The sequence below is a fragment of the Euprymna scolopes genome, chromosome 14 (genome assembly GCF_053919585.1).
Source record: "Euprymna scolopes isolate OS-2025 chromosome 14, ASM5391958v1, whole genome shotgun sequence".
In the NCBI taxonomy this organism is placed as follows: Eukaryota; Metazoa; Mollusca; class Cephalopoda; order Sepiida; family Sepiolidae; genus Euprymna; species Euprymna scolopes.
The window spans coordinates 107638960-107653095 of NC_136495.1; the positions used below are offsets into that span (position 1 = coordinate 107638960).

The 14136-nt window shown below is 30.4% G+C and overlaps 1 protein-coding gene across 1 annotated transcript in view; it reads right to left on the reverse strand.

The window, feature by feature from the left end:
• LOC145293207 (NSFL1 cofactor p47-like) overlaps window positions 1-14136 on the reverse strand; it is a 54712-nt gene that overhangs the window by 12910 nt on the left and 27666 nt on the right. The window contains exons 4-7 of the mRNA XM_080139726.1: window positions 13604-13681; window positions 10140-10287; window positions 8355-8455; window positions 7845-7982 (exon numbers count right to left, since the gene is read on the reverse strand). Coding sequence (XP_079995852.1) covers window positions 7845-7982; window positions 8355-8455; window positions 10140-10287; window positions 13604-13681 — 465 coding nt within the window. The remainder of the gene's footprint in view (window positions 1-7844; window positions 7983-8354; window positions 8456-10139; window positions 10288-13603; window positions 13682-14136) is intronic.

Below are 14136 nucleotides of genomic sequence, written 5' to 3' on the forward strand. Positions count from 1 at the left end.
TGGACAATATAGTAACCATTAGTAATGAAAATTCGGTAAATTTGTTAACTTATATGGAACGGCTCATCAAAAACTTCTTTACGTTAGACTTGGAGACAACCATATTGTAGTCAGCTGAAAAGCAGAAAAACGGAAGACAATTCCATAGGCGCGCAGTTCTAAGAAAGAAGCTTTGCTCATGGAATCTACGCTTAGGTTTAGACACAGATAAAGAGTGGGGGAAACTAGTGATAGTGTTTTCTGCTAGATGGTTGTTTCTTGTGAAAGTTTGGCGAGGGGGTGGGCATAGAATATAGCTCAGCCGAGCACCTACCATGAAAATAAAGATACATCAGAGACAAACTCGCAACATCTCTTCTGTGAGAAAGAGGTTGCAGGGAAGAGAAAAGGACATACCCCACAAGGCTACGAAGTCTATTTTGAACTCTATCAAGGCAGGATAAGTCCTTTCTAGCAGCTCCTGCCCAGATGTGGCAACAGTACTCCATCCTTGGACGTACCTGGCTCTTATATAGATAGAGAATTGCATTAGCAGTGAGATATCTACTGGATCAATAGAAGGATCCCACAATTTTTCCAGCGGCCCTGGCAACAGATTTAATGTATGTGTTCCATTTAAGATCAGGAGTAAAGGTCAAGCTCAGAAGCTTGTCAAAACATGAGGCCTCCCCAAGACGAGAGCCATTCATTTCAATTGATGCCTGATGGGGATCAGAGCGTTGATGATGTAAAGATAAAAGCTTGGTTTTAGATGCATTAAAAGGAACAAGCCACCTCTTTCCCCATTGTACCACTTGCTCAAGATCAGAGAAGAAAGAATCAGAGAGAACTTGGTCGTTTACAGTCTTAGATGTGTTACCATAGATAGTAGTGTCATCAGCATAGATTTCTACGAATGATGTAAGGATGTGATTTGGACGATCATTAATATAGATCAGAAAGAGAGTTGGGCCCAGGATGGACCCCTGAGGGATTCCAGCATTAATACTAAGAGCTTCTGATTTCTGCCCATCAATCACTACTCTTATGAACATGTTTAATTTTTTTAAAAAGATTTTCATTTTAATATTTTTTAATTGGTAAGAGAAAAATTAATACAGTCCTTTATTTTTAATAAGTATGAAAGGGAAAGGTAATTTGCTTGAAGCATTGCTGGTAAATAAGTATATGGGTATTTAGTAAGGTTCTTAGCAATGCATAAAAATCAGAAAAGTGAAAGATGAACAAAAAATAAATAATTGAAGATATTTGTTATTAATTCTCATAATTATCTATTCTTTCAACAAATGTTTATACAATATCAGTAAATAGAAAATTTAATGTTACTTTTCTAAAAAACAGAAAAAAAAGCAATTTGAACAATGATTATGATATTCAATGCATAATAACGCTGTCTTCAAAGTAAAATTCATTAAATTTTACAGCCAGTTATAACAAATAATTAAAATAGTCTTTAAATTACAAAAACAATAACCTTAGAAAAAATTCCAACATTTAAACACCATAAAAAATCATTAAACATCATTAACAAATCGTATCACAGTATGAACATAGGTATTTTCCATTAATTCTTTCTGATGAATTATGTTGTAATCAAAGGATTTAAAGTCAAATGGAAAGTCATTTTTCGATTTAAAATTATTGGACAATCCGCGTGCATGAAATATTTTACATGTAGAAATAAATAAGAAATAATAAATTAAACCAACATTAATTAATAATTTTATAACAATATCATTCAATTAAGGCCTAAATGATAAGATAATTAAAAAAAAAAATTGATAATCAAGGGAGACCATTTATATCAAAATGGAGTTATCTCCCCTTCATTGTATACCTAATTTTAGGTCTCCATGAAGAAAAAAAAAATCATATTTTTAAATCAAGTAAAAGAATTTGCTATGAAGACATATGGTATGATTATAAAAGGTTTTAATTTAATAAAGCATATAATTTATTGAATCAATGTTGATGATTCCAACTATTTAGTGATTAAAAAAGAAAGATTTACTTTTCATGAGTATTCCATAACATGAGTCTCCTAGCACTAGCCCTGCACATTTTTGTGTAAGGAAGAAAACTTACACAAAGGCTTACACAGTCAGGTAACAGAATTTTTAACAAATTCGTAGACAACATTAGCATCTGTTTGACAAATTGCAGCATCTTTTACAGTCATCAGATTCTGTAGAAGTGCATTATTGGCTTTGCTAGAACAAAGGAATGAAAGCATAATTATGTTGATGCCCCAGTTTCTGTTAGTCATCTACATCATAATAATGCTCTATGATCATATAGTTATTATGATGTAGATGACTATGATCATATAGTTATTATGATGTAGATGACTATGATCATATAGTTATTATGATGTAGATGACTATGATCATATAGTTATTATGATGTAGATGACTATGATCATATAGTTATTATGATGTAGATGACTATGATCATATAGTTATTATGATGTAGATGACTATGATCATATAGTTATTATGATGTAGATGACTATGATCATATAGTTATTATGATGTAGATGACTATGATCATATAGTTATTATGATGTAGATGACTATGATCATATAGTTATTATGATGTAGATGACTATGATCATATAGTTATTATGATGTAGATGACTATGATCATATAGTTATTATGATGTAGATGACTATGATCATATAGTTATTATGATGTAGATGACTATGATCATATAGTTATTATGATGTAGATGACTATGATCATATAGTTATTATGATGTAGATGACTATGAACATATAGTTATTATGATGTAGATGACTATGATCATATAGTTATTATGATGTAGATGACTATGATCATATAGTTATTATGAATTATGATGTAGATGACTAAAAATATTAATCGTTAATTTTAGTTAGTTTAAAAAGGTAATGATACTACGATGGTCTTCAAATGGAAAAAAGTATATTTCAATAAAAAATACTGAACTAATATGTACAAGGCATGTTTGAATCAATTGCTACTTTATTTATGCCGTTATACAGGGTGGCCCAAAAAAAACAAAAAAAGAAACAGGACATTCAATTGTTTTTCTGAGCATTTTACAATCAACGGAGAAAAAAGGCCAACGATCCTAGTATGATGTGATGTTTTGAATATAATAAACTAGTTATGACCAAAGTTTCATTTCAGTCAACCTAACACTAAGAAATGGGGTCTAATTAGAATTGGGGCCCGGTTTTTTTGGGTCACCTTGTATTCATTTATTTACAACTGAACAAATTAGTTCAACCAGGTCATAAAGAGTTAAGCAAAGTTGAGTCTGGTCAGTACTAAAATGGGAATACCAAGTGCTGTATGCGCTCTTTGCTTATTTTGGCATTGTTTTTAGTTATCCTGGACTTCTCTTTGCAAATAGAATCAGGCAATGTTGATTCAGGAGACATCGGAGATTGCACAACCCTGACTTAAAACTATTATACATGTTAATACCTTTACATGGGATATCCATTGTCTTCAAGACTGGACTGAAACCAAAGAACTTGTTGCTCTGGTACTCCTTGGTATAAATACACCCAATTAACCGACAATAAGCTAAATCCTATCCATTCAATGTAGAGGACCCCCCCCCCCAATACTGTAGGGTCTTCTACTCTAATATATTCTTTCCTTAAACGGATAGCTTTTGGAATTCCCTCCCTGCTTCTGACTGTACTAACATGCAGAAAGATAAAATGCAAACAAATATATCACTACGCAATTTCTCACATAGGGTGCACCCTATAAATCTAGCCCCTAATTCTCAGTAGCCCCTTGCATCTATATTAGTGGCAATGTGCCTTGCATCAAAGTATAAAAAACAAATTCACTTCTTTCAATAAGATTAATATCAAATTTTATCAGTTTTTTTAAACATTGTATATTTTGCTTATATAAAATAATTTAATTAACACTTTTGACCTAAATTTTCAAGAAAACATTCTATTTTTTTTAATTTTAAACTTTTACTAATCTATCCCTAACCAACAACAATTTTGACAGAAGCGATAGGATTTCTTGACTTCTGCTTTTTGGCTTCCTCCTACTTTAAAGGCGCCATCCTTCTGGGCCATCCTTTGCTATCTAACACATTATGAAAATGACATTCAGCCATAAATAGAATAAAATAAAGAAAGGAGGTTTAGCACTCAGATGACAACCTATGATATTATGGTCGTCAAGTGCAAGAAAATAAAGAGGGAAGAAAAAGACAAAAGGATAGGTGACAAAGGACAAAGGAGAGGGAAGTGGGTTTAGGAAGATAGACAAAAGAAACTTGACATGAGATTGTCAGATTGGTTCGATGTGATAAATGACAAAACTGAACAATAAATAGTGATGTATTTAGTTTTATATGACATTGGGAGTGGCTAAGAGTAAGCAACAAAGGTTAGACTTAAGGACAGTGTTTACAACAGTAGTTGAGTTGGATGTTTACAGAGTTCAAGGCTGGAGATAGGTGGGATAGATTGTGGCTTGGGTCAGGTCAGAAAAGCTTTGGGAGATCAAGATGAACTGACAGCAACAAACAAACCCAGCCTCAATAGGACATAAATGTGAACCTTAGCGTGTAGAAGATAGTTTCACACTGTCTTTTATTTTTATACTTGTGAACCTGTGTGCACGCGACTGACAGCCGCCAGTGTGAGAGACTATCACAATACAGCCATAAGACAAAAGAATGAAGAAGTCTGCAGAACACAAAGTTGGAGTTGGTGAGCTTGTTGTTGAGGTACCATGTGATGGTCACAAAACTACATAAAAAACAAACATCTGCCAATCTAAGTAGTGTCTAGCGTTAAGCGAGAACAAGAAAAAAAAATGGCTGCAATTTGGCTGTTACATCTTTGAAATCTTGATAATGACTTAAAAATTAAAAAAATACTGATAGAAACTCACTCAATAAATGTTTAGTCTAAAGCATATTAGTTAATACTAGCGGGACCTGTAGAAATTCCACAAGGGACTGATTCATATGTAATATATTGATATTGGCATTCTGTAAATTCAGTGTAAATGGAGACGCTCTGATATTATTGTAGCTATTTACAATGCCTCGCCACGGGACAGAGTTAGACACCAGGGTTGTTTTCTAATGTGGAGAAAAGGTACAAAAATAAAAAATTGTCTCAGTCGTGAAGGACTGATCCTCCACCGAAAGAGGTAGCTGTTTTGTTAAAACTGCAAGCTAGCAGGAATGCCCGGAGTAGCCAGATCGTAAAATACGCTTAAATATATTTTAATTCTTACAGATTTAATATATATTATTATAGAGTTGATGTTCTATTGATTTTTATGTATTATAAAGTTGCAATTTCAAAAATAAATATATCTATATGACTTGGGTTCATTAGCTTGAATCAAAACCAAATCCCAAACTTATGAATATATACATATATAACTTTTGTTCCTTCAGAACCGACACCAAAACTTCTGAAAAATTTTTAATAAAATTTATTTATAAAAAAAGAAAATAGATTACTAAGGGGCCATCAGCTAAAATCGAAACCAAGACTTATGAATTCTTGATGAAATTATTTTTAAAAAATAGATTATTGGAATGCCATTAGCTAAAATCGAAACTGAAACCAAAATTATGAATTCTTAGCAAAATTATTTATGAAAAAAAAATTAAATGACTTTAGTGCCATCAGCTATAATCAAAACCAAAACTTATGAAGAATTCTTGGTAAAATTATTTATTACAAGAAATGGATGTACATAATTAAACGACCCAGATGCAAGCGTGACAGAAAATAACACACACACAATCGTATTAATATATAGATAATAACACACAATCGTATTAATATATAGATAACAACACACAATCGTATTAATATATAGATAACAACACACAATCGTATTAATATATAGATAACAACACACAATCGTATTAATATATAGATAACAACACACAATCGTATTAATATATAGATAACAACACACAATCGTATTAAGATATAGATAACAACACACAATCGTATTAAGATATAGATAACAACACACAATCGTATTAAGATATAGATAACAACACACAATCGTATTAAGATATAGATAACAACACACAATCGTATTAAGATATAGATAACAACACACAATCGTATTAAGATATAGATAACAACACACAATCGTATTAAGATATAGATAACAACACACAATCGTATTAAGATATAGATAACAACACACAATCGTATTAAGATATAGATAACAACACACAATCGTATTAAGATATAGATAACAACACACAATCGTATTAAGATATAGATAACAACACACAATCGTATTAAGATATAGATAACAACACACAATCGTATTAAGATATAGATAACAACACACAATCGTATTAAGATATAGATAACAACACACAATCGTATTAAGATATAGATAACAACACACAATCGTATTAAGATATAGATAACAACACACAATCGTATTAAGATATAGATAACAACACACAATCGTATTAAGATATAGATAACAACACACAATCGTATTAAGATATAGATAACAACACACAATCGTATTAAGATATAGATAACAACACACAATCGTATTAAGATATAGATAACAACACACAATCGTATTAAGATATAGATAACAACACACAATCGTATTAAGATATAGATAACAACACACAATCGTATTAAGATATAGATAACAACACACAATCGTATTAAGATATAGATAACAACACACAATCGTATTAAGATATAGATAACAACACACAATCGTATTAAGATATAGATAACAACACACAATCGTATTAAGATATAGATAACAACACACAATCGTATTAAGATATAGATAACAACACACAATCGTATTAAGATATAGATAACAACACACAATCGTATTAAGATATAGATAACAACACACAATCGTATTAAGATATAGATAACAACACACAATCGTATTAAGATATAGATAACAACACACAATCGTATTAAGATATAGATAACAACACACAATCGTATTAAGATATAGATAACAACACAATCGTATTAAGATATAGATAACAACACACAATCGTATTAAGATATAGATAACAACACACAATCGTATTAAGATATAGATAACAACACACAATCGTATTAAGATATAGATAACAACACACAATCGTATTAAGATATAGATAACAACACACAATCGTATTAAGATATAGATAACAACACACAATCGTATTAAGATATAGATAACAACACACAATCGTATTAAGATATAGATAACAACACACAATCGTATTAAGATATAGATAACAACACACAATCGTATTAAGATATAGATAACAACACACAATCGTATTAAGATATAGATAACAACACACAATCGTATTAAGATATAGATAACAACACACAATCGTATTAAGATATAGATAACAACACACAATCGTATTAAGATATAGATAACACACAATCGTATTAATATATAGATAATAACACACAATCGTATTAATATATAGATAATTACACACAATCGTATTAATATATAGATAATTACACACAATCGTATTAATATATAGATAATAACACACAATCGTATTTATATATAGATAATAACACACAATCGTATTAATATATAGATAATAACACACAATCGTATTAATATATAGATAATAACACGCACACAATCGTATTAGTATATAGATTTAATTTATTTCATATTTTTTTATCTGTATTTCAAATTGATTTTATCCTTATCAATAATTTTATTTTGTTAAATGATTCCAAGGAGGTAGTAATTAATATTTTTCTACACAAACATAAAACTTAAATAATAAAATGCTATCAAAGAGTAATGACATTATCTGATAGAAGGCTCCTTACCTGCCCAACATGTGTCCTTGACCAGTAAAAGCTGCCATCTTCCTCTTGGGTGGAACATAATCCATATCCTGATGCCTTTCCATGTTGAGATTTATTTTGCCACCTTCAGCTTCTTGAATTAATTCTTGTGGAATTTCACTTAAAAAAAAAAACAAAAAAAATTAGTTTTGCGTAATTATAACATAACCATTGGTTGAAAGAAATAAACGTTTCCGGAAGGTTGTACAAACTCTCACAAAGATTCAAACATTTATTCTCAATTTTCAAAGAATACCGGAAGCATCTGGAAATCATCAGAAGATGATTTATCATTATTATCAAAGTTTTCCACTTAAAGTTATTAGAGGAAGAGGAAGAAATATGGGGAACAGGAAGTGACGTAGCTAGGTCGCTCTTCTGAATTAAAGGGCGACAATCGGGTTAGGCTGGGAGTTTTCAACTCCGACAAGTCTAATGCAAGAAAACACAAATAGCAACATTCAAGAGAAATACAGATTCCAGACAACTTACCCTCTGGTGATGGAATCTAAGAATTTTTTGTTTTTATCATCTGTATATTCTCTGAGGGGACCATCATCAATGCTGAAACCATTCTTCCACATTTTCAACACCTTCAGAATAAAACAAAGAAAAACGTTATAGAGTGAGTGGGATGATGGGGACAAGAGATGGAGGGGCACAAAAGGCTTTGACTGATTGAGCAAGATCATATGTTAGAGGGAGGGGGGGGCATATGCAAAATAGATTCATTGTGAATTAGTTGAAGGATGGTGTAAGCATCCGAGTGGCCATGAAGGAGATTTTCTACATGGCCAACTTGAAAAAGGAATTGAAAGTTCCTCCGAATGAATTATACAACAACTAGTCAGGCCAGAAATATCTGTTTGCAAAATTGAATTAACAACGTCAATGTGCTTCCAGCTAAAAGAAATTAAAGTCAAGATGATACAGGGTCACACATGGAGTTCAGACAAAAGTACTCGACAATCACCAAAATATTCAAAATAATTAAACCATTCTAAAAATCCTTGCTTATTTGCAATCTTGAAAATTTTAAACAAAAAATGAAAAGCTTTTCAATTTGAATTAAACTAAATATCATAAAATTTTTAAGTTTTAATGGTTCTATATAGAATTTAATTGTTTTATCTCTACAATTATATAAATGCAACTTTATTGGTGTGTGTGTTCGTTCCTTATAGACTCCAAAATGGCTGAAAAGATTTTCTTTCAAATTTACAGAACTTTAATGTATAAGTTTGGGAGTGATCTTAGTTAAGTTTTGTCTCAGAATATCCCCGATAATTACCGATAATCAAAACCGTTATTTTAATTTATCATTGGTAAAGCCATTTTTTTCCATGTCGTTGCTTAGCAACAATGATAGAACAACGGGTAAGTTGAAAGTAGGTTTTGTTTTTTTGTATGACGTGGTCTGTAGGTTCAAACTCTGCACATAAATTTCTTTATGTTTTTTTTTTTTTAACTGGAAAGAAGTTTATATAAAATAATTTTATAAAAGAAACAGTAGGTTCTCTAGAGGGCAATGTAGAATAACATATATTCTGGACTAAGTTACTGCATGGAAACACGTGAAGCTTCCTCCCAAGCTATTTCACAGATTTCGATGACAAAAATATAGGAGTGTGAAATATTCATTGATCATCATTCAATCCCGAGCAACGTCGGGTCTCCCTGCTAGTATCAAAATAAATGTAGAGTCGACAAGAAAGTAGATGGAGTAGTATATAACATTGGTAACTAGACTGAATCAAAAGGACAATATCAGCCTACCTGACAATATGTTAAGTGTTCACTAATGGTCTGAGAAAGCAGGGTCAATTCCAGGTTAGCCCTACCAACGGCTCAAAAATTAAGCTTAATGATTCTTTGCTAACTAATCTACTCTTAATATAAGAGACATTTTCTCTGTGTGTGCAACTCTGTCAAAATTTTTGTAAAGAAAATATATTTTGATATCAAAATCTCCAAACTTTTGTAAAAATCAAATATATTGCATTAAAACTAATTAATTCCTTACAAATAAAACAGATGACATGACCAGAAATCGAAACTTTCAATCTGATGCTCTACAAACTGAGCTATTTGGATCTTTTATAAATAGATCTTAAACCATCACCTGAACAAAGTAATGATAGCTCTGATAGGATTTAAGATTTGTCAGATTTCAAAACAGAGAGACAGAAACCAAAAAGAGAAAGGGATACAAGTATGTTTATTTCATTATTTGTAGAAATTTAATTTTTTTAAATAAGGACGAAGGCACCAATTTACCCTGGTTGGTTGTGGCTCATTGGATATTCGGTCTCCCCTTATCACATCAGATGCACCTTCCATGTCTCCTAATCTATAACCAGTCCCCCTAAATGCTGAAGATGTCTTCTCTGGAGGTTGGTCCGGATCAACCACTTCTGCTCCATGCCTAATCAGAACAAAAAAAAAACACATAATACATATGTAAACACAAAATGATTTTCTTGGCCATTTATTTTTATTTGTAAAATTGGAATGTAGTAAAACAAAAAATAAGCAGTTCTGAATCTTGAGATGATGGCTGATTGAATTTGTATTACTTGTTTGGATCAAACTATTGTTCTCATCCTGACTGTTATTTGTGCAACGTTTTTCACACATGAAACCATGATAAAAAAATGAAAATATCTACAGAGCCAATACCTTTTCTCCTTTTTCCAACATGTTTAACAACGGTCAAAGGTTACACTAAACAAAACGTTGCACAAATAACACTCAGGAGGAGAACAATAGTCCAATCAAAACAATATAAAAAAATAAGCAGTTGTGAAAACGAGAAATTTACTGATTTCATGTTTCTTTACGGTAATAAAATGTTTGAAATAAAACTCCCAAAAATAAAAGCGTAATCTGGAAGAGTTGAATCAAATAAATTTCAAGAGTACATGTTTCTGTGAAAGATATTGTGTTTTAACATCTACCATGCTTTGATTACTTCTTTTATTGAAAGACTGACAGGGGTATTTGGCATTGCCTGGGGCAAAAGTATAACATGACTTGTCCTCCTTTCTCACTCTCTTCACCCAGCCTATACCTCTCTCTGGATATTAACACACAAAGTGAGTTGGTGTAAGGAAAATCACTTTAAAAAGAAAAAAAAAAGTTACTTCCCTTTACATGATAATATTAAAAAAACGTGTGTACGTCTTGATAATATTAAATGATATAAATGGCCATTTGACTCAAAAAAAGTGAAACTTTTTTTCAATTTTAGATATTTTTAAGAATTACGAACTTTATAGGAATTTGTTGAGTATTTTTCAAGTTTTATTGAAATATACATACCTACAGAGGTTTGCTCTTAATATTACAGAAGATAGCATGCAAGTGTTTTTTTTGGTATGGTATAATTGTTATTTCTTCACAAATATTTCTATAGACTAACCTATACATTTCCCAAAAATAATAAATAAAATTGGACTTAACGTATAATATGTGTATTTCTTCTCTACATTAGCTCTACATGTTTACATGCTTGTGCAGGGTAAATTATAAAACTAATTAACCAATCATTATTTCTTTTGTCATACTGCTGCTAGGACACAGGTGGACAATAAATATGAACTTTATTTAGTTTAATTTAGTTCCATGTAAATAGAGAGAGGGTTATAATGTAACGAATGCAAATGACCAAACCATGGAACGAGCATGACATCACAGAAGGATCAGAGAAAGAGAAAGGAAAAAAGCAGAGGAAAAAAAAAAAGCATGTGTTAGAGACAGAGACTTAAGCATGTGTTCACACGGCAGGTCTTTTTTTTTTTTCCATTTTTTTTTTTTTTTTTTAACCGCGTGGCAACATGACAGGAACTTTTTTAAAAAATGCAGGACTCATTGATCCTCGAAACTTTTAACAAGACTTTCAGATGACTATATAGTAGAATGAACTACAAGCTGGAGACTAAGAAACTGTTAATTGGCGCTAAGGTGAAAAACAGGAATGTGACCACATTGTCGCTGGTTTGAAAAATATGTTGGCTTGGTGTGGAAACAACCAGTAATAAATGCCTTTTCTTTTGACTGAAAATAAAACTTGTCAAATTTCTTTCCTTTGTTTCTTTATGAGACTTTCACGCACAACATTGGATCGGTGTTAAAATGTAACGTTACAATAATCCTTTCGTGACAATTCAGACTAACAAAATTCTAACAAAAATTATTTTACAAAAAATTGTTAATTTTTTAAAAAATCTTAACTTTTTCAATTTGCAAAATTATAACGGTTACAGTCAAGTAACATACTTCCTAACTTCCAGTGTGACTGCTACTATAAGCAGTGGCAAGGCAAATCAGTTCCTTTGCTTTTATCTCACGCCTGTATCTCCCCTGTGCATGTACTTTTTTTTTTTATTATGTTTTTTTCAATCTTTTTTATTCAAGAATTATTGAAATTAGTTATTTTTTTTTTTTAAAGAATTAAAAACACTTTTTAAAAGCTTTTAAAACTATTTTGGTAATATGTATTAGGTAGGACTTTTATATTTGAAATTTTATTTTGATTTCAATTTTATTTTTATACTTTATAAACATATTTTATAAATTCAAATAAAAAGCTTATTTTTAAAATAACAAAAGTGTATTTTTATAATTTTATAAACATTTCTTAGAAAATTTCAACTAAAATAAAAACTTATTTTTATTTTATTAAAAGTGCAAAAAACTAATTGTGTTATTTTTTTTTATTGTATAATGTTATTTTTTTATTGTATAATGTTATTTTTTTATTGTATATTTTTCAATAATGTCCTCTATCATGTCAGCGCTTGGCTCAATTCCAAATGATTGTGAGGAACAGTTGAGCTCCTTGAAAGTTAAGTACAACCTCACTGTACTACGTTTATTTCAATAAATCACTTCACAATAGAAATACTGAAGAACAAGAAAAGTGAAGGAATTGATTTGCCTAGTAACCACTTCTGGTAGCAGCCATGCCAGAAGTTAGGAAGTATGTTAGCTGACTATAACCTTATAATTCCATTTGAAGATATCTAAAATTATAAAAATGTACAATTCGTGTTAATCAAAAGAATATAGAATAGTAGTCTTGTTTTCATGTTAGTATTACTATTATGACCCATCAATAAAACTTAGAAAAAAAAAAAAAGAGAAAAACATTTATCTGATGTTGCTAAAGTTTTCCATTTTTAGTTTTACTTTCAAACCTACTATTCCAAGAAGTTTAGATCTGTTTTAAGAACATTTTTTTTTCAGTTGTTACATTATCTCATAAATACACTAGATATACCTGGAAAAATTAAATATTACAAGAAAAATATTTTTATCACGTTTCTGAATTTTTGAGATGAGGATTGGTTATTTGTATTATTTGGAGTCATCGGACTACTGTTCTCATCTCATTGAAACTCCGTCCAAATTCCCGAGTTTGACAGAAATATTCCTAAGTTCGGCAAGATACACGCGAAGAAGGTTGGAGGTTATATTGACTGAAACATTGTTAAAATCACATTCGAGATCAGAATAGTAGTCCAATAAAATCCAAATAATACAAAAAAAAATTTTAATCTTGCTTTCATATAATATAGTTACATCCACAAGAAACTTATGATTATTGTGGTCTAAGATAAAATAAAAATAAAAAAAAATAAAAATAATGAAGACAATGACAGACAAAATGGAAATAATACTGTGTAATTTATATAGGTCTATCAGTTGTTAGGAATCAATCATGAACAATTAATACTTACTCTTTAACTTGTCTAAATATATCATCAACAAACTGTGAACCGGATTTCTTCTTCGGAGGCCCTAACACTTGTTGGCCACTAGAAATAGAAAGAAAAACATATATATATCACCCTTTATTACATATAACAAAACAAACAAGAAAAAATGTTGCAAGTACAAATTTAAAAATGTAATTGATGCTTATACAGTATAGAGCACAGGTAAAAATTGCATTCCAAGTAAAAACTCTTATATACTTGCATATGCAGAAATTACCAAAATTGGGAAAAATCATCAAGTAGAATTTTAATAAAAGAACTCAGTTTTTGTATTTTTCCTACTCATTATTACTGGTACTTGTACAGTTTAATCAAGACATAAAAAAATGAAAATATCGAAAAGGTTATATTGTACATATCCATTTTAGATTGAAAATCACCGGAAAAAATTTCACTTAATTTGATCGAGTAGTTTTTTTTTTTTTTTTTTTTTTTTTTTTTACAGCAAAAAAACACGTTTTATGAAAGCGCGCTGAAGTCAGCCATCTTTGAAT